We start from the raw sequence: 19,360 nt of genomic DNA on the forward strand, positions 1-19,360 counted from the left end.
ATACAGTTAAAAGTCCAAAATCTATGTCCTCCTTCACATTTTCCAGAACATTCCAGTGGGTTGGACTGGAACCTTTACAGGCCAGTTCAGCCGCCCCTGGTCTAGTCTTAATGTATTTGACTCAAAGAAATAGACCAATGTAAACCTATTATGTGTGAAGAATTTGAAAAATTAAAAACTTTTTTTATGGTTTAACAATTTTTTTATTCCTATATTTTAAAGTAAGGTCAGTTTCCCTGACCTTGTTTCTTTCCTACGAAGTTAAGAAAAACTGGACCAATCCCGAGTGCGCCATGTTTTTTGGGCGGGAAAAATGGATCGCTAACTTGCTAGCTCGTTTATTGTTTAGTAGTACCACCTAGCTAACCTCCGGCCAAAGGAAAGAAGGAGAAAATGGCAGCTGGGAAGATGTGCATGAAGAAAAATAAGGAGGAAACTGCCGAGGTTTGAATTCACCACATAAAAATGCCATATTTTAGATGTTATTTACGCAGTGTTTGTATTTCTAAGTTTCTGTTTAACGGATCCGTGCTGGAAGATGTTTAAGGCAGTCAATGGCGACATCTCGTGGCCATGGTATGACTGTGAACATGTTTTCTCCTTTCTTTTCTTTTATTTAAAGTGGACGGAGTTATTCCCGAACGACTTTAAATCTGCGCAGGAGTCTTTACTCTTTGTGAAAAGGATGATGGTCGTGGCTGTCTCCTCTATCACCTATCTCAGGGGTATTTTTCCAGAGGATGCCTACAGATCCAGATATCTGGAAGGTGAACATTCAGAGAAACTATTGGACAGGACTCTAGCTAGGAGTTTAATAAAATCAGCATTCGGTGAAAAAAATTTACACTTACTGGATGCTTCATAAGGTAAAATACACCTATTCAATTAAAAACGTTTCCTGGTCTGATAATTTCAGGTGGTAGGTTCAGAATTTAGCTTCAACAATATGAAAGCATGGATCCGTCCTCCCTTGTATTATTGTTTGGGCCTCTTAAATCCCCCAAAGTGTGCTAAATTTAAATGCCACAGCTTACTTTAGTATAGTCTCTGACGTATGTTCGTACCACAAAACTCAAATAATCTCAAACTCGTACACAACAATGAGTTCACTGTATTCCAGTGGCCTCTAAAGAGCATTTTTGGGATGTGGTGTTACCAGAGATTCAAATCATCAATGTGAAGCCAACAAATCTCTGTCTTACTACTTTTAATCACTGACTATAAAGGGCTGTTTTCTTTTTGTTGTTTTGCCAGATTTTTGCATCAAAATCTTGCGTGAAAGCTGCAACACTCCTGGTGCAGCCAAAATTGTGAAATGGTAAATATAAAATCCCTGCTTTAATGCTAAGAAAATGTACAGAAGGAGAGTTTTATTACCCTGATTAATATTTGCAAGTGTCCTTATTTGTTTTGTTCAGGTTGATGGGCTGTTTCGATGCATTAGAGAAACAATACGTAAGTCGAGCCTATCGTTCAACTTTCGAAATATGTAATAATTAATGTGTGGTGCCATTAATATTTTTGTTACTTTTATTATTTTGTATGTTATTCTCTGGACAGCTCCAGCTTGTGTTCATTGGGGTGAGTGTATATGTAACATGAAAGAGACAATTTCCCGGTTACATAGACATGTCTAAAACTTACGATTGTTACAATCCAGGTCTGCGCTGATCCTGATGAACCCAATGTAAGTTCTGTTAAATTACTGAATATTCAAATTACACCAGCATGTGGCCTGATCAGAAATGATAAAAAAAAACGTATGTCTTACTTTACATTGTCTTACTTTGCAGCGGATAATTGAGTCCTACCACTTCAAATTCAGATACAGTGCAAAGGGACCAGAGATGGACATACTCAGGTAGGAATAAGTTTAAGCATGCCACACAGACTGAGTCCTACCCAGCTGACTGGCTGAAGCTGATATAACCTCTGTGCAAACACAGGAACAACGGTATAAAGATGCAAGTGACCATGGACGACACCAAAAAGGCTTTGGTGCTTCTCATCAGGAAGCTCTTTCTGCTTATGCAGAACCTGGACGCCCTCCCCAGCAACGTCTACCTGACCATGAAGCTCTACTACTATGATGAGAGTAGGATACTTACTTTTAATGAATATCCTATATCTTTGTGTCTTTTAGACTAGAATTTTCCTACTAAAAACTAAAAATATTATACTGTGCTCTTCTTTCAAAGTCACCCCTGCTGACTACCAGCCGCCTGGTTTCAAGGAGGGCGAGTGTGACAGTCTGTGGTTTGAAGGCGTGGCCGTGAACTTCAGGGTTGGTGAGGTGGAGACGCCCTTTCACACCTTGAAAATAGCTGTGTCAGCAGAACAGGATCGGGTGGAGAAACTTCAGAAAGGAAATCATTTGGGGGAGACTAAGCAGGTTTCTCAGGGGGCTTTTCCAGAGAAGGAAATTGAGAAGGTAGGCTACATAAAGGGGACTGTTTAAGTACTGGATGATATCTTTATAACAGTCTCAATCCTGTTTACAAATGCAACTGGCAGTTTATGATAATATTCTTAAACATTTGGTTACAGAATCCTCCCAAGAAAATATATGAAGGAGAGGATCTACCTTCTGAAGACGGTGAGTCTATCAGGGCTGGGCGATTCATATTTCCCAAGAAGCCACATGAGAACTGTACAAAGGAGTATTGGGGGCTATATTAAGAAAAAAAATATTCATTTTGAGAGTACAAAGCTGATTAACGTCGTTGTTTCAAGTCTGCCACAGCTGCTACACTCTGCAAAATGCCTTGTGTTGATGAATTACTGAAATCATACTTCAGAACTGGTTTTAACAGCAAGGAAATTATTTCTCTTTTAGCACATAAACACAGTGTGCTGATGGGTATGAGGATGTTGAAGAGATGGTACAGAAAGCCTCATCTGATCAAAGGAAAAACCACACAAACTCAGAAAAGTTGTCTGGATTTATGCAAAATGACATGCCTGTCAAGTTAGAAATGCAAGGATATCAATGGTTACACATTCTTGCATTAAAGAGGACGTATGCTGTGTCATAAGCCACAGTAAGACAGCTGATCAAGTTTTTCCACCAACTACACTACAAAGGCATTTTCGGGCATCGGGTATAGCAGCCGTGGGAGTTGTTTAGCTTGAAACAACAGCCTGTATCTTCACATTTCAACTTTATTCTCAAAGTGAATAATATTTTTTTTCTTAATGTGGCACGAATACTCTGTTGTAGAACTTTGGGCTGTTATGGAAGGCAAATAAAATCTATATTGAGCAGGATTAAGTTCACACAAGAGATGCAGCCCTCCACAACAGTCCCACTTTCTCATGCATTGGGAAAACTGATCGCCTACCCTGGATGTGCTGCTGCTGTTTAAACCCTCCCCCTAAAACAAAACAAAACATAAAAGTGAACAAAAGACTTACACTGCTGACTTTCCTCTAAACAGAGTCTGCACAGTTTAAGAAACCAAGGCAGCCCATGGCAAAGGTACAGTGGTACTAAACTGTAACAAAATCTAAGAAATCATAACATATTTGAGCTTCATTAATAATAATTATTAATTCTCCAACTGTTTACTTTTTTGTCTGTTTTAGAGGACTGCAGCTGCCAGAAATCTTGCAAGAAAGAAAAGAAGAATCTAACCAACAAGACAAAAGATGTGTGAACAACCTGTTCATTTTAGTATGACGTTATTTTACAATTCACGTTATTATCAAATGTGTTAGACAGGTTCCTTTGATAGTTCACTCTACCCAGACATTGCTGTTGCAGTTTTATTTCACACTACACGCTATAACATTCATAATTCATATAAAAGTACTTCGGTTTTCATTTAAGTGTACAAAAATAGTTTCATGTGTATAGTTAATAAAATAAAGCTTGATTGTAAACATTGTTGTGCAAATGCATAAAATACGTTGAGAATCATCTCATTTACATAAATGGCCAAAAAAGGTAACCAAGCACAAAACTCAATATGAAACTCATTCGCACTCAAGTAGCTAAAATCAGTCACGATTTAGATTTAAATCACAAAGCTAAGAGCTTGAATTAGATTGAATTGGTTCAGAATGCAGTTTTAGTGCCTACAATGTGTTATATTTTCCTGTAAATTAGAAAAAAAGTGTGGATGATTTGAGCACATTGATCAAAGACTGTTAGTCGTTATTTGAAGCACAAATAGTTGATAGTTTTTCCTTGACTGATGGGAGATTTCCTGATCTAGAGTCTCTGTCTCAGTGCACAGCTCTGGCTTCCTGTGGCTGGGTGGTCTAGAAAAGGCTGTCTACATCGCCCATCTCCACAAACACAGTCTTCAGTTGGGAGTAAAACTCGATCGTCACCTGGCCGTTCTCCCGCCCTATGCCTGGGGAACATAAGGGTCACAAATGTTTGAGTTTGATTAATAAAAAAACAAAACAAAGTAATGATTTGCCGTTCACATTTAGCTCCTGGCCAGCTTGAAAACGTGAGTGTACCTGACATTTTGAAACCCCCAAAAGGCACCTCCACAGGAGTGATGTTGTAGTTGTTGATAAAACAGGAGCCTGCCTTTAGATGTTCAACCACTCTATGGGCTCGCCTCACGTCCCTGCAGAACACGCATAAAAGTTGATTCTGTTCATAAACAGAATCTACTTTGGGAGAATTACTTACCTGGATAATTGAGAATGCATCAAGACAAATTTAAAATAAATAAATTCAGACACCAAAGCAAAAGAAGAGGCTGACATACGCGATCTTTTGGTTGTTTGTCAGCAAGGTTTCGCCAAAACAACCACATGAACAAACAACTACATGAAACATGCTGGAGAGCTGAAGCATGGGAAAGAAGGGACCCACTGAGTGTAGATGACTTTGTTTGAGGGATTAGGGAATTGTATGTGTATGTGATACACTGGGACTCAGATTAAGTGACTTCAATTACTGGTTGGTTTGTAGCTTTAAATGTGGTTTAAAAAAAAGAAGAAGAGAATTTGCACATATAACAAACCAACCTGGTAAAAACACCTGCAGCCAGACCCAGTGAAGTGTCATTAGCCCTCTGCAGCACCTCGTCTTCTGTCTCAAAGGGTAGCACAGACATGACTGGACCAAAGATCTCCTCCTTCACACAGGTCATGTCATCAGTGCAGTTACCTATGAAGGGGTAAAATTAAAGGATTTCAATCCACTGACTTCAGAAAACTTGTGGTGTTGCAGTTAAATTTAGTAGGGGGAGATAGTTTCCAGCACCGTAACAAAATGCAAAAATAGAGTATTTTATAGAAGGTCTACCTAATATGCATGGCGTCATGTAGTATCCTCCTCTGAGCTTGGGATCAGATGGGACATAAGATTCACCCCCACACAACACTGTAGCGCCCTAGTAACAATGCAATCCAAGTTGAAGTTGCTGCACATAATCCTACTGGTGTACACCTGACAAAATAAAAAGAACTCCTCGAACGAGTCTTACCTCTTTTTTTGCTCGATCAACAAAAGACAGGACTTTATCCAGATGTGGTCGGCTGACCAGTGCCCCCATTCTGGTGCTCTCTAAAAGAGGGTCTCCTATTTCGATCGCTTGGGTCCTCTTTACCACCTCCTTCACAAACTCAGGCAGAATATCCTTCTGAACAAAGACCCTCGTACCATTGCTGCACACCTGTGATGCACATATACAACACTATCAAGTAACAGGCTTCAATGTGAACCAGACAAAAGCTGAACCATAGAGTGATGGTAAAATATAACAGCATATGAAAAAAAAAGATACACTACCTGGCCTTGAGACAGGAAGTTGGCCATGAGAGCTCCCCTCACAGCGTTCTCCAGATCACTGTCCTTAAATATGAGCAGTGGAGATTTTCCTCCAAGCTCCAATGTCACTGGTTTGACCCCCTTAGATGCCATCTCCATGATCTGTGGCACAAAAGCAAATGGAAAAACATCCAGTTATTAGGACATATAAAGAAGATGTTGGCATCGTTACCACGAAATTTACAAATCCCAATTGTTTACTATTAAATGTCCTAGTCACAAGAAGTCTAAAATACCACGTACTTTCCGTCCTGTGGGCACACTACCAGTAAAAGACACCTTAGCAACATCAGGGTGTTGACACAGGAGGCTGCCAGTTTCCTGGCCCCCCTGGACCACATTGAAGAGCCCCTCTGGAACTCCGGCTTTGGCGTAGATCTCTGCCAGCATGACTGCTGTCACAGGTGTCACCGGTGACGGTTTAAACACCATGGAGTTACCTAATATGGAGAAAAGATAACAAAGAAAAACATGGATTGTTTGAATTCTTTTAATAAGTCTGCACATTCAGTAGTATCAGTCTCCGTGGAATGCTATCTAAAGGTGAAATGCTGTAATTATTTTCTGAACCGTTTTGTGCTCAAATGAATTACTGACTTTAAAGATGGTACTGCACACGTTTTAGTAGCACAGCAGTTAATGTCAAGTGACCTTACAAAATATAGTCTTGCTGTTCATTTGCTAGAACGTGCAGTTATCCTAACTTCAGATGCCCTTTCCTCACCCCACAGTCTAACTTCTTTTTTTTTGCCTGTCCCATTTGGATCTTTAGCCATGAGAATTGTTGTCTGAAGGCCAAGAAAGAGAGGGAGATGAAAGAAAACAGAGGGGAGAAGAGATGGTGAAAAAGGGGGGAAGAAAAAAAAAAGAAAAACCAAAAAAAACAACAACACCTGGATCACCTGTATGGAGATAAAAAAAACAAAAACAGAAGAGAAAACAAACAAAAAAAGAGCAACATAATAAATACAACACCATCACAATAAACTAGCTAACAGTAGATAACAGTAGATACTAAATATTACATGTTATTGTGCAGTACGCAAGATCGACAGTGCACAATGTGCTTTGAGGTAGCAGCCAAGAAAGGTGAAGTTTGTGTCTGTGAACACCCGTGAGTACACCTGTGTGGATCAGCGCGCTTGTATTCCAAAGGTTTCTCCATGTAACGATCTGCTAGGGAGTGTGGGGAGCCATAGCCCCGTCCCCCAGGGCATGAAGCAGGTATGGAGGAGATCCAGGCCCCAGACATCTAGAGGCCCCAGAGTACAAGGACCACCACAGGGGCAACCGTGCCACCCTGCTGGGAAGAGCTGAGGAGAGCCCCAAATGACAGGTCACCCAGCAGCCACAGAGCAGAGGCCAGAGGGGGTTGCAGTGACGTGCCCGTGGGCTCTGCTGGCAGCCAGCTGTGCCAGAGAGGACCGAGCCTCAGGCCCAGATGCCAGAGACTTGAGGGCACCCCACCCCCAGGAAGGGGCACAGCCGGGCCACAAGCGCCAGGCCCCGCCAATCGGACACCAGGAGTGAGTCGGTACATACATGAGCGCCCAGCCCCAGACACCAAGAACCACCAACGTCTGAGGGCATCAGCCACTGGCAGGGAGTGTGGTGAGGGGAGATAGGCCTCCATACCTCGGAGAGCCTGAGATGTTCCCAGAGAGGTGGAGTCCAAGACCCAACCTGACATATAGACACAGACGAACAGGCGCACGCAGACACAAACGTGCATTCCCACCCTGATATACACAAACAAATACTCGGCACTCACCCGACGTGGACAGACACAAATAGACACTGTACACACATTCACACTCCCCAAACACACTCTATATCCCAGGTCCGGGTACCCCCGCCCCCAGAGGGGCAAACCATATCCGGACCAAGGAGATGTAACCCTTCTCTCTGGGGTGGAGCAAAGCAGACCGCCTCCTTATCTGCAGTAGCAGAGAGGCCCCGCATCCCAGACCCCAATCTGATGGCCAGCACCTTCTCCCAGCCCCCCAGCCCCGAAGGTTAACAGAACGGGGGTGAGTGAAGACCCCAAACCTCCCATCGCCCGCTCGTATGTAGTGTTGTTGCGTGCTGTTCTAAAGTGCATTTAAAACAGTCTAACTTCTTAAGAAAATGTACTGATTTATTTTCCAGGAGTTTAAAGACATTTTCTTAAATGTAGCAAACCAACAAAGGCCACTGGTGTTTTGGTCGTGGAAGAAACCCATACCGCAGGCCAGGGCTGGAGCAGACTTCCAGGCAACGATCTGAAAGGGATAATTCCAAGCACCGATGCCAACACAGACTCCCAGCGGCTCTCTGCGAGTGTATGCAAAGGATCCCCCAGGCAACTGGACATGCTGGCCTTGATAAAGGAAAACAGAAGCATTGACAAGGTAAAACAAAGGCTGACGTGACATTTATAAAGCTATATAAATATGGCGAAAATATACGATAGCTATACCAACCTGCTAAAGTGCTGGCCAGTCCTGCATAGTACTCTATACACACTCTGGCAGAGTCCACATCCAGACGGGCCTCTGTGATGGACTTCCCATTATTGACCACCTCCATTTCAGCTATTTCCTCTCTGCTGCTCTGTGCATGAAAATCAGGGCATATGCAATCTAATATATTAGATGACTCATGGGATCTTCCTTTTGCAAGATATAACAACAACAACTTTGTTGAGCTGTTCTTCATTCTAAAAAACAAAACAAAAAAACATATAAACAACAAACACCTCAATTATATGTGCAGCTTCTATCATGACCCTTGCCCTCTCCATCCCCGACATTTTGCTCCAATAACCGAAAGCCAGTTTGGCAGCCTTCACAGCTTGATCCACCTCCACAGCACCACAAGGCTCCAACTGGCACAGGACACGGCCTACAACATGGAATGGAAGATAGCTCAAGCGTCCAAGTAGGCAGACTTTCATGAAAACAACAGGTTGCACACAGTTTCCATTTGGCACAGTCATCTCTATGATTCCAGTCGTTCTTTGATGTGAAGGAAAAATAATTATCGGCCTACAGCAGCTACAGGCAACTGTGCTGTGAATTTTGTGGCTCGCTTACACTTTAGAGCTGGAAATGTCATTTTCAGTGATGGTAACTGTGATTAGATAAAGGGCACCATGCATAAAGGGTGGGGCTGCATGCAGGCTCTGTGCTGGCTCAGATGGAGTTAAGAGAGCTGAATTAAAAACAGGGACCGGGCCTCAAAGAGCATCAGAATATAATTAGACTAAAAATGTGTAATGCACGGAGCAACAGGCTGATTATCGGGCATCATTAACTGATAACGATGTGCTCTCATGTCTTGGTTCTGCTCCAATGAAGCTGTGCAGAGATAACACTGTCCATACAGGACTGCTGGTCTATAGCTGTAACTAACTGGATACAGTATATCAATCAACATGTGTAGAAAGTTTACTTTTATTGAAAAACTAGTTACCAAGTTTAGAGGTGTATTTGACAAAAAGACTCTAATCATTCAGAAAGTAACGTTAAAATCATTTCCCCCTACTAAAGATTACCAGACATACATATTCACACAGCAATGGCCAAAGTCCGGTCATAAGGCAGGGTCAGTACTTTTTTTCAGTATTTACGAGCTGTGTGTTTTACCGGTTGCAGGTTCGTAAACATTGTCCTTGCTGCATTTCTCAGGGCCTGTCCTCCTCTTCCCAGCCCAGAAGTTAAGCGGGGGGGTGATCTCCACCGAGCCGGAGGAGATACACCTCACTCCAGCAGCCAGAAGAGCAGCTGCAGGCCGCCGCAGAGGGAGACTAGCGAGTCTCCGGAGCATATTGGAGCTCGTCCCGTCGCTTCAAGTGTCACTGATGACTGTAAAACATGCAGTATGCGGGTTAACGTCACTTTACCGATAACGCTGGAAAATCTAAAAAGGAGTCTGACTCGATTACAAGCAACTCCGCCAAACAGTTATGTGCTAACGACTCTTTCACTTTACTGTCACTTTTAAAAATTCATTATTGGATTTAAGTTTTGAGAAAACATACCTATAAGACGTTTAATTTGTTTTCGAAGAGTCCAATCTCAACTCAATTGAGAATATCGTGTTTAGTTGCCATTACTACGGTACTTTTCTGACGATTCACCAAGGGGCGGGCCAAATTGCAGCCGAAAGCCAATCGGCGCTAACAGGCCAGTGGCGTCTGAACGTACTATACGATTGGATAGTTTCACTGTCGATCACTTAAAGCGGCTTTAAGAATATACTCTCATATCTTAAACATAATTAAACGTCAGTAACTATTGCATGGCTGTAAAACTTTCTTAATAAATACAAGCAAATAAAAATATATATAATTAAAATTGCAGTTGTCTAAAATAAAGGGCAGCGTTGTGGGCGGAGCTACAACATAACGACGTTCCAGCTCAGCGGCTGGAGCAGCACATTACAAGTATGGCTGGCGACAGTGAGACACATTTAGGGGACCGCGACGAGAACACCCAGGTTGTTCGGCAACCTTTCCTCATCGGTGTCTCCGGTGGCACTGCCAGTGGCAAGGTTAGCGTTCTAGTGAGCTAATTTGACGGGTTTCACGCAGTGACACGTTGAGAATTTTGAGTTAATTGACGGCTGATGTTCGCAGCTGAGTTCGCCGGCTGACCGCGTGGCTTCAGCGACGCAGCAGTGAGGCTTGATTGACAGTTCACAATAGTTTAGCGCGCTGGTGCTCTGTCTGTGGTGCTGAACGCTGACTTTAGTTAGTCCAATATTCTTCTTTTTTGTGACGGAAATAATGATAATGATAAACTTAAATTACAATGGATGGTAATAATGTTAGCTTAGTTAGCCCCCGAGCTAACGATAAATTCCATCACACGCTAGCAGTGCCGGGAGATCTAAGACAATAGCTAGTGCTAACTTAACTCTAAGCTAGGTGGGCTGTGTTTGTAAACAGTGTGAGCCACATCTCTGTCAAATGAATAATATTTTAGCAGCGTTAAGTTTATAGTACTCGTTGTTTGACGTCAGATTTTTTTTCCCCTTTGACCCGGGATAACTGCTAACGTTAAATAACGGTAACCTACATGGTGGCTTACTGGATAATAATATACTGAACCCCCCCGCGCGAAAATGACTGTGGAAAAAGATGTCGCTCATCTCTCCTTAATATGTGAAGCCTTAGATGCCTTTTTAAAAAAATAATATAAAATTATTATAGTAATAATAATATAAAATTTATATATATATATATATATATATATATATATATATATATATATATATATATATATATATATATATATGTGTGTATATATATATATATATGTGTATATATATATATATATATATATATGTGTGTATATATATATATATGTGTGTATATATATATATATATATGTGTATATATATATATATATATATATATATATATATATATATATATATATATATATATATATATATATATATATATGTAACGTCGATTCAAGAAGTATTAGCTTAGCTTATTGTATTCTATTTTAATTTGACCGAGTTACATTAAAAGCCTCGCACAAAGAAGCACCCGCGTGGGCAGAGCTAAACTTGCCAGCGCACACGGTGGCGCTGACTCTTAAACACAGACGTGGCTATTTCTCCAAACACGTCGTCACATTTCTTTGTTATGAATTTTAGGGATTTTTTATTTTTTTTTTTACCGTGGGCGACTGGGGAAAAAACTCCCCTTGAATTAAACCAGTCATCAAAGTTCACATAACAGACTAGATAAATGCGAAGGTTAGTCAAGGTAAACAATAATACATTGGTGGTGAATGTTACTTTTTGCGGCTTTGTTGTGAGCCCGTCGTACATTCATCTCCTTTGGGCCCTCTTTCTGGCTCTTTAAACCGTGTCATCTGTTATTGGCATTATGTCAGTGTTTTCCTGTCAGTTTCCGGTTTGACGCTGCTCAGGGTGTGAGTGATGTCATGTTCCGCGTTTGGTATATTTAGAAGACATACCAGTTTTGTTTCATATTCATTAGCCTTACTGCTGAAGGTCTCCCCCTGCCTGTAATGGCAACAAAATAATGAATATGATTTTTCTTTAAAAAAAACCCAAACATTAATACAAAAAAAAATTCTATACATAACCTTAATATTTAAAAGTAAAACGTCTTCACTTTAGTGTATTTAAAATTTTTATTTTGAATTTCTCCAAGAGGGCTAAACTTAGAAGTTAAAGCTTCAAGGTGATGCTGTAGATGATCTTCCCTGTGTCACTGGGGTGGCTCAAGGGTACATTCAAAGTTTGTCCATTTTATCAGAAACTACCCCATTTGAGGGCATTGACCCAAGCTTCCAGCTCTGGTGTGAGGCTGTTTAAATTCGTTGTAGCACAGTGTAATGGGTACAAAAGGAAGCAGAGCCTCAGGCAGTGGGGGAATGCCCTGTCAGCATTGGGCATGAGATTCTTTTAGTTTGGGAGGTCAGTGAGGACAAAAAAGGTTGGCCACAGGGCAGTTTGCCTATAGCAGTTTGCAAACGTGATGCAGGATGTTTACTCACCCAGGTTATTTCTAGGTTAAAATCTTAATCTATGTGGGTTGATATTTAGCCCACATGGGATGTAGCATGCTGATGTTTGGCCAATACTGGTATTCAGCAGTCATATTGGTGCACTCTCCTGACACTCATGTTCTTGATCATTTCCACAGTCGTCTGTGTGTGAGAAGATCATGGAGCTGCTGGGACAGAACAAGATTGACCACCATCAGCGGCAGGTGGCGATCCTCAGCCAGGACAGCTTTTACAAGGTGCTGACTCCTGAGCAGAAAGCCAAGGCACTCAAGGGCCAGTTTAACTTTGATCATCCAGGTATGATGCACGTTAAATCTTTGCTACATGTTACAGGTTTTAGTGGCTAGGTCATTTTACCTGGCTTATTGTATTAACTAAATGGCATCTTTCATGTGCACATGCAGTCCAAAGGGGATTACGGTTAAACAACTGGAGGATAAAATATGTTAAATGACACCTAACAGTGGCAGCAATACATAGAACTTTTGGAGTCCATTTTTGGAGTCAGGCTTTTCACCCTCGCTTCCTTTCTGGGCTGATTTTAAATCTGCACCATCAGCAAGCCGTCCTCAGGCAGCTGCTGCCAGGCTCAGACTGAACACAACACATGTTATACGAAAGCGATTCCTGGGTTACCAAATGTGCGGGGAGCGGTGCCACGTGTCTGGGTGCACATTGAGCTGTAGTAATGGAGGTTAAGTGTGACCAATTGTAACTGAGCATTTTTCGGTTTTCCCTTTCTTGACCTCAGATGCCTTTGACAGCGAGCTGATCATGCAAACACTGAGACAGATCCTTCAGGGGGAAACTGTCCAGATCCCAGTTTATGACTTTGTCACTCATTCCAGGTGAGTGCCTCTTTGTTTACCATGCTGTTTAATTTGGCCACAATTCATCATGTGATCATAGAAGCACAACAGAGGCTTTATGCAGTTAAACAAATAAAGCATTTGATGTGTAACTTCGATTGTGTAATATGCTTAAATTTGTTTTGACACGCGTGTAAATGCAGTCGCTCACAGAGAAGAGGCACCTTTCTGTGTGTTCCAGGAAAGACGAGTTTGTTATGGTGTATCCGGCTGATGTGGTCCTGTTTGAGGGCATCCTCATGTTCTACTCGCAGGAAATCAGAGATCTGTTCCAGATGAAGCTGTTTGTTGACACAGATCCCGACACACGGCTGTCGCGTCGAGGTGTATAGCGTGATTTGGGTTGCTACTCACTAGTGTAACGATTGTCACTTAAGTGCACTGTTAAAGTGCTTTTGGTTTTCAAAAGTACATTTGGACTGTCTGTTATCATCACATAGTGTGTGTGTGTTTCTTGTTTCTTTTTTACATTGGTGTACTTTTGTTTTTTATGTCTAAATGTATAACATGTCTCTGTTTCAGTTCTGAGAGACATCAGTGAACGTGGGAGAGACCTGGAGCAAGTGCTCAGTCAGTACATCACTTTTGTGAAGCCGGCCTTCGAGGAGTTCTGTTTACCTGTGAGTGCTCTTGTCTCGTTGAGACACTAAACCTGGACTGACACCATTCTAGTTTTAACACTAATACAGGCAATTATTTTTTTGGTAACAAGAAATATTATTGCCACTCCAATATTTGCCCACTAGAGAGCGCTGTGTGCTTGTACTTGTTTAGAATAAAGAATTGTTCCATATTATAATATTTTTGAGCTGCTGTATTGGGCACTTTAATCATAAGAACATTTCTTATTTCTACTAGACGAAGAAGTATGCAGATGTCATTATTCCACGAGGAGCAGATAATCTTGGTGAGGCCTCAGTGATTGTTGTTGTGACATCTTAACCTACAAATAACTAACATGTTTAACTTGTCCTTTGGATTGTGCTTGAGTTTGCCCATGCGAGGCAAAACAAACACATGTTCGCGCTTACTCCTGCTCACCACTCGCTCCAGTGATACAAATAACACACCTCTGCCACACAGCATCTTGAGGTCTTTAACAAACTTTCCATTTCCTCTTTCAGTGGCCATCAACTTAATAGTACAGCACATCCAAGACATTCTGAACGGCGGACCAAGCAAACGTCACAACGGCTGCACGAACGGCCACAGCACTCCACGGCAGCGGCGGACCTCCGAGTCAAGCAGTCGGCCTCACTGACCCCGTCACACCTCTCTTCACAGAAGGGAGAGGGGTGTGGGGTGTTGTAAATAATGCCTGTGGGCATCACTGTATTTAAAAGAGATGAAGAAGAAATGCAAAGAGAATTGAAATGCCTTTTATTATATCATGACTACTCTTATGTTATTGGTTATTTCATTGTAACTGTAAGGATTTGATTTTTATTTTGTCATGAGGGTAAAGATGAGCTCTTGTTGCGATGAGACCATTGGTTAAATATTGATCCCATGCATTTCACCCCTGCCCCTTTTTTTTCCCTTCCTTTCTTTTTATGTATCCCCTGCTGCTCTGTTAAAGTTCATGCTGTAAATGAATAAAATTGGGGAATCCTTTTTTTTTTTTTTTTTTCCTTATGTCTGATAAAACTTGAAGCCCTCGGGGGGAATCTGATGATATGTTTAGTGTTCTGAAAGGAACGCGAGTTAGACAAGTGATGAATCAGGTGCACTCTAGCTGGATTTGCACTGACAATCTTGGGAGTGTCTCCAACAATTTTCATTCAGTTCCTGGTTTTTCTCGTTTGTGTTAAGTGTATTGTAGTGTCCACACCTTTTGTATGCCTGTAACAGAAGAAACACAATTTCTTTTTATTTTTCAGTACCAGTTGCTACGTGCAGAATAACACGACTAGCAGATCAATGAAGCCAAATGCCAGAGGGTTCAACTGAGTGCTCTGATAACTATGTCTAGTGCAACTGTTAATTATGGGGTTAGTTGTCCTGTCTAAATGGCTCACATGTGTAATGACTGAAGCTCATACAGATCCTTGTTTTAAATGGCGCAGACTTTGATTTGTGAGCAAAGTGTTCAAATCTGTGAATTGCTTTTCTATACTCCTCTCTCTTCTACAATTTGCTCACGTTCACATGGACAAATGAGTTGTCGAGTTCGAGCTGGCATGTATATACTCAGGTTGATACCAATGGATTTGAAATGCCAGGTACAGCAATATCACTTATCCCAGGTGTGTGGCCATTAACCACCAAGATCCACCACAATGCCTCTGTGAAGATGCCTCAGGTTAAAATGTCTAGTAAGTATTCACACTTGCAGTTTCCACTATGAAAAGGTTACAATAAAGAAACAAAAAACAAACAGCTGGATCCATTTTTTAATGTTGTGCTTAATTTAATAATTTGTACCATAAGATTTGTACTGTATGATGAATTGATGATTTGTTTGGTGATTTATATTTGAACGGTTAATAAACTGATGCGGTTTTTGTAGCTTTGTGATTATTTTAACAATTTAAATGCATTTCACAGGGAAACAGAGTTCATATTGTATTTGGTACATCCGCTAGATGGCGCACGTCCGTCCTGCTTTAGCATTGGTGATTTAAAATGTACTTTGATACCGTTTTTGATATAGTTCTGAAGAAATTCTGACGGCCATCAGAGCCGAAAGATTTTGTAATTGAGCTTAATGAAAAATTTTAGTTGAAACAGCTGAAATGCCTCATTTAGGCAACAAAATGAGCAGATACGTAATAAAATATTACTTATTTTTAGTTTATTAGTCACCTGCAAGCATGGTGCATTCATTCCTATAACGAATATTTATTTCTACGTTATGATTGTTATGAGATGAACTAAAAAAAATGCAACATTTAAAATAGCTGTCAGTGGTTTGGAAGTTCGAATTTACGAGGTGTCCTGAATGCCTCAGGAAGTTGTCAGCGGGGAAGCGTCAAGATGGTGGTACGTACTGCTGCTGCGTGTCTCTGGGGTAATTTCTGCTGTTATTATGTTAGTTTTAACCACCTATTCCGTCCTGTGCATGGCAGAAATTTGGACTGCAGTTTAAAGCCACCCTGGAGAACGTCACCAATGTTAGACCATTGGGGGACGACTTCCGCTGGTTCCTGAAGGTATGAGAAGCTAGCATGCTAAACTGTTTTCATCCATAATAAAATATCATGCATTTTTCCTCTCTGCTAATCTTTAATAATTTCGTTAATTTAACCATGTGTAATGCTGACACATACTCACTAAATAATGAAACATGTAAACATTTTTTTTAAAAGATCATTTATGTGTTTGTTGTTTGTTTTGCCTTAAATTTAGCTCAAGTGTGGAAACTGTGGAGAAATTCCAGATAAATGGCAGTATGTAACTCTGGTGGTAAGGAAAAAAGGGCAATTTTTCTATTCAGTTTAACATTATTATTATTATTATTATTATTGTTATTATTATTGTTATTATAGAATTGCACGTATATAATATACCACCTGTACTTTGTGTTTGCCTTCACAGGAGAGTGTGCCACTCAAGGGAGGACGAGGGAGCGCCAGCATGGTGCAGAAGTGTAAACTCTGTTCCAGGGAAAATTCCATCGGTAGGTCGTGACATGACGTCCGGCTCATCTTGTCTTAATTTGCAGAGTTAAAAGCTTACAAAATGTCAACTTTTTCCTTACAGATATTCTGGGAGACACAATCACACCTTACAATGTAAGCAAACATCCACGGTCAGTTCTCAGGTTTTTCAGTTTCTCTTTCTCTAATGTTGCGTCGTGTCTGCTGGGTTGAAGGCCGAGAACAGCGAAACCTTCAAGACGATGGTGCAGTTCGAGTGTCGAGGTCTGGAGCCCGTTGATTTCCAGCCACAAGTGAGAATCTTTGTTGTCCTATTTCCACAACTGTCCAAATGAACTGGAGGAGATAAAACCCAGATTGTGTCATCATCCATGAAGCCAGAGCCACTCTCCACCAGAACTGTTATTCAGATGTTAGTTGATGTCAGTTCATTTTTATCCTGTATGAAAAAAGGTTTTTGATGGATCACCTCTTTGCCCGTTTGTTACAACAATGTAAAAAAAAAAAATTGAGGTTACAATATTTTTGCCCAAACTTTAAAATAAGAGTTTTGGGGTTAATAAGTAACTACTGCTGCTGCGCTAGCTGTGAACAGAGGCTTAAAAAAATGATTGGTTGTCAGGCCATCTCATGTGGGAGGTTTATTGTTTATCCAGCAAAGGACAACAAGGACAGTCAGACATTTGTGAGGCTTATTTCTTCACAGGGTATGATTTATTACAATTTACCAAGTTAGCCGTCTATTCTAAATAAGGATGCCATAACTCTGACCCATTTTGGTGAGATTCAGTTAAAAGGATGCCATAAAGATTTGGAGAGGGTAATCGGCCAAATCTGGGCTTGCTTTGTAGAGCACATGTCCAGCACACCAGTGCTGTTTTCCTGTGACAGTGTGTCAGGGTTCAACCCTGCAAGAACCTCTTTCTCTCTATCTTTTATGTTATGTAATGAAGCTGATGCGATCTATGCTATCTGGTAGTGTGTTCTCGGTAACACTGTGATAATGGCGTGACTTTGACTTGTTGTAATCCCCTCCTCCAGGCTGGCTTCGCTGCAGAAGGAGCCGAGTCTGGAACGCCGTTTCCTGAAATCAACCTGCTAGAAAAAGTAAGCACAGGAGAAACTAATCGCTCACTGCGAGAAAGTAAACTTGACCTTTAGCAGACTTTCAGCTGTTTGTTTAGCACAGCAGGATACAATTCACTGATATGTGATTGATTTCCTGTGGTAGTGCGCTCTTTCATTTATCTTCACTGAACTCGTGAAAATCACTGCACTTTATCTGAAAATAATCCCTACAGTTCTTTCTCTCGCTCATGTTTTTAAAAACAAAAACATTTCAGGACTGGACCGACTACGACGAGAAAATTAGTGAGTCTGTGGGGATATATGAGGTCACACACCAGTTCATCAAGTGCTGATATCACCATGCATTGAGCCTTAGAGGAACACTGCAGGAAAACTTCCTCTGCCCCAATTCCTGGCGACGGGGAATGCCTCGACACGGAGATGTGATCGGCGCTTTGGTTGATGACGAACATTAAGGCGTGCGGATTAAGGCAACAGGTTGTTGTACACATGTCTTGGATTGATCAACATGCTAAGAGGATGTTTTTTTTGGTTGTTTTTTTTCAGTCCCTCAATAAAAATGAAGGATGAACATTTTGAATTGAGGTTTTTCTTTGCTTTTGCTCCTCAAACAGCAATACAAGACTGACGATGTGTAGTATGAGGTACTTCACATTATATGCTAAAGATGCTAATGGAGAATACACTTTGAAATGTCCTCCACACATTTTGTGTAATTAACAGATAATTATGTATGACTCACTTCAGAGTTAAATAAAAGGACAAGTAACGTTAAACCTTGGGAATTAAATTAAGACGCAACTCTACTTGACAAACATCCATCCCATCCATCCATTTTCTTCCGTTTATCCGGGGCTGGGTTGCGGGGGCAGCAGCCCAAGCAGAGAAGCCCAGACCTCCCTCTCCCCAGCCACCTCATCCAGCTTGTCCTGGGGAACACCAAGGCGTTCCCAGGCCAGCCGAGAGATATAATCTCTCCAGATGGGTCCTGGGTCTGCCCCGGGGCCTCCTCCCGGGAAAACATACAAATCCTTTTCTTGTGTTAAATTGGACTTCTTAGACAATACAGATTGAGACAAGGACCCATTGTGGGTGAATTTATCAAAGGAAAGTATCAATCACTGAAGAGGTCTTACTGTGTACCTGCAGAGTGCTGCAAACTTCCAACAAATTTCTCCTGTCAGGATTTATCTCACAGTAGACGCATGGTTCAGTGTGAACAGTTGCTACTTCATATCTGCACATGCGTGTACTTTTGAAATAATAAAAAGCTAACCTTAAAGTGACTTATCTAGATATGTAAAAGTAAAACAAAACTTAACTATAAGGCTGCTTTGTGTCAAAAACTGATGTTTGTGATTTTTATGTTTAACGTCTTTGCTTATGTCTGTAAATAGTTTATAGTCAACAGGATTTCTAAAGGGGTTAAATATAAGATGTAAAAAACGACCTTTTTGCAAGCATCCTTATGACTTT

General features: G+C 41.2%; 4 protein-coding genes across 5 annotated transcripts; 3 read left to right on the forward strand and 1 right to left on the reverse strand.

The window, feature by feature from the left end:
• The first annotated feature begins 48 nt into the window (after positions 1-48).
• Positions 49-3,886, forward strand: zte38 (zebrafish testis-expressed 38). Its single transcript, XM_006786899.3, has 12 exons — positions 49-444; positions 623-767; positions 1,255-1,318; positions 1,419-1,455; positions 1,561-1,581; positions 1,661-1,687; positions 1,794-1,861; positions 1,947-2,095; positions 2,199-2,431; positions 2,548-2,596; positions 3,438-3,478; positions 3,586-3,886. Exons 1-12 carry the CDS (start codon positions 394-396, stop codon positions 3,631-3,633), a joined length of 933 nt encoding a protein of 310 aa, XP_006786962.1. The 5' UTR covers positions 49-393; the 3' UTR covers positions 3,634-3,886.
• aldh9a1b (aldehyde dehydrogenase 9 family, member A1b) lies at positions 2,460-9,931 on the reverse strand. Its single transcript, XM_006786898.3, has 12 exons — positions 9,816-9,931; positions 9,421-9,639; positions 8,532-8,677; positions 8,257-8,386; positions 8,019-8,153; positions 6,038-6,234; positions 5,756-5,896; positions 5,451-5,639; positions 5,270-5,357; positions 4,990-5,131; positions 4,471-4,583; positions 2,460-4,358 (listed from the first exon to the last, which is right to left on the reverse strand). Exons 2-12 carry the CDS (start codon positions 9,599-9,601, stop codon positions 4,264-4,266), a joined length of 1,557 nt encoding a protein of 518 aa, XP_006786961.2. The 5' UTR covers positions 9,602-9,639; positions 9,816-9,931; the 3' UTR covers positions 2,460-4,263.
• A 255-nt stretch (positions 9,932-10,186) lies between these two features.
• Positions 10,187-14,810, forward strand: uck2b (uridine-cytidine kinase 2b). The gene is made up of 7 exons (XM_006786900.3): positions 10,187-10,327; positions 12,465-12,624; positions 13,079-13,175; positions 13,378-13,520; positions 13,719-13,816; positions 14,055-14,103; positions 14,321-14,810. The coding sequence occupies exons 1-7, from the start codon at positions 10,223-10,225 to the stop codon at positions 14,455-14,457; spliced, it is 789 nt and encodes a 262-aa protein (XP_006786963.1). The 5' UTR covers positions 10,187-10,222; the 3' UTR covers positions 14,458-14,810.
• A 1,328-nt stretch (positions 14,811-16,138) lies between these two features.
• Positions 16,139-18,789, forward strand: czib (CXXC motif containing zinc binding protein). 2 transcript variants are annotated; one of them, XR_436773.3, is made up of 9 exons: positions 16,139-16,178; positions 16,265-16,348; positions 16,545-16,601; positions 16,734-16,815; positions 16,899-16,930; positions 17,011-17,088; positions 17,837-17,902; positions 18,139-18,340; positions 18,431-18,789. XR_436773.3 is itself a non-coding variant. In XM_006786902.3 (8 exons), the coding sequence occupies exons 1-8, from the start codon at positions 16,173-16,175 to the stop codon at positions 18,214-18,216; spliced, it is 483 nt and encodes a 160-aa protein (XP_006786965.1). In that variant the 5' UTR covers positions 16,139-16,172; the 3' UTR covers positions 18,217-18,424. The 2 variants fall into 2 exon arrangements, 1 of the variants encoding a protein (XP_006786965.1); XM_006786902.3 differs by lacking the exon at positions 18,431-18,789 and having other exon boundaries at positions 18,139-18,424.
• The last annotated feature ends 571 nt before the right edge of the window (positions 18,790-19,360 follow it).

The sequence above is a fragment of the Neolamprologus brichardi genome, chromosome 18 (assembly GCF_056152115.1).
Source record: "Neolamprologus brichardi isolate AB-2024 chromosome 18, ASM5615211v1, whole genome shotgun sequence".
NCBI classification, from domain to species: Eukaryota; Metazoa; Chordata; class Actinopteri; order Cichliformes; family Cichlidae; genus Neolamprologus; species Neolamprologus brichardi.

Excerpts from the sequence above, each read along its gene's own strand:
- zte38 (XM_006786899.3), top strand. The coding sequence starts at position 394 with ATGGCAGCTGGGAAGATGTGCATGAAGAAAAATAAGGAGGAAACTGCC. Across the intron at positions 445-622 it reads ATAAGGAGGAAACTGCCGAG|TGGACGGAGTTATTCCCGAA; the intron begins GTTTGAATTCAC and ends TTTTATTTAAAG. Across the intron at positions 1,862-1,946 it reads CCAGAGATGGACATACTCAG|GAACAACGGTATAAAGATGC; the intron begins GTAGGAATAAGT and ends GTGCAAACACAG.
- aldh9a1b (XM_006786898.3), bottom strand. The coding sequence starts at position 9,601 with ATGCTCCGGAGACTCGCTAGTCTCCCTCTGCGGCGGCCTGCAGCTGCT. Across the intron at positions 8,387-8,531 it reads AAGCTGCACATATAATTGAG|AGCAGCAGAGAGGAAATAGC; the intron begins GTGTTTGTTGTT and ends TTTCATGCACAG. Across the intron at positions 5,132-5,269 it reads CATGACGCCATGCATATTAG|GTAACTGCACTGATGACATG; the intron begins GTAGACCTTCTA and ends ACCCCTTCATAG.
- uck2b (XM_006786900.3), top strand. The coding sequence starts at position 10,223 with ATGGCTGGCGACAGTGAGACACATTTAGGGGACCGCGACGAGAACACC. Across the intron at positions 12,625-13,078 it reads GTTTAACTTTGATCATCCAG|ATGCCTTTGACAGCGAGCTG; the intron begins GTATGATGCACG and ends TCTTGACCTCAG. Across the intron at positions 13,521-13,718 it reads CACACGGCTGTCGCGTCGAG|TTCTGAGAGACATCAGTGAA; the intron begins GTGTATAGCGTG and ends TCTCTGTTTCAG.
- czib (XM_006786902.3), top strand. Across the intron at positions 16,602-16,733 it reads GGCAGTATGTAACTCTGGTG|GAGAGTGTGCCACTCAAGGG; the intron begins GTAAGGAAAAAA and ends TTGCCTTCACAG. Across the intron at positions 16,816-16,898 it reads TTCCAGGGAAAATTCCATCG|ATATTCTGGGAGACACAATC; the intron begins GTAGGTCGTGAC and ends TTTTCCTTACAG.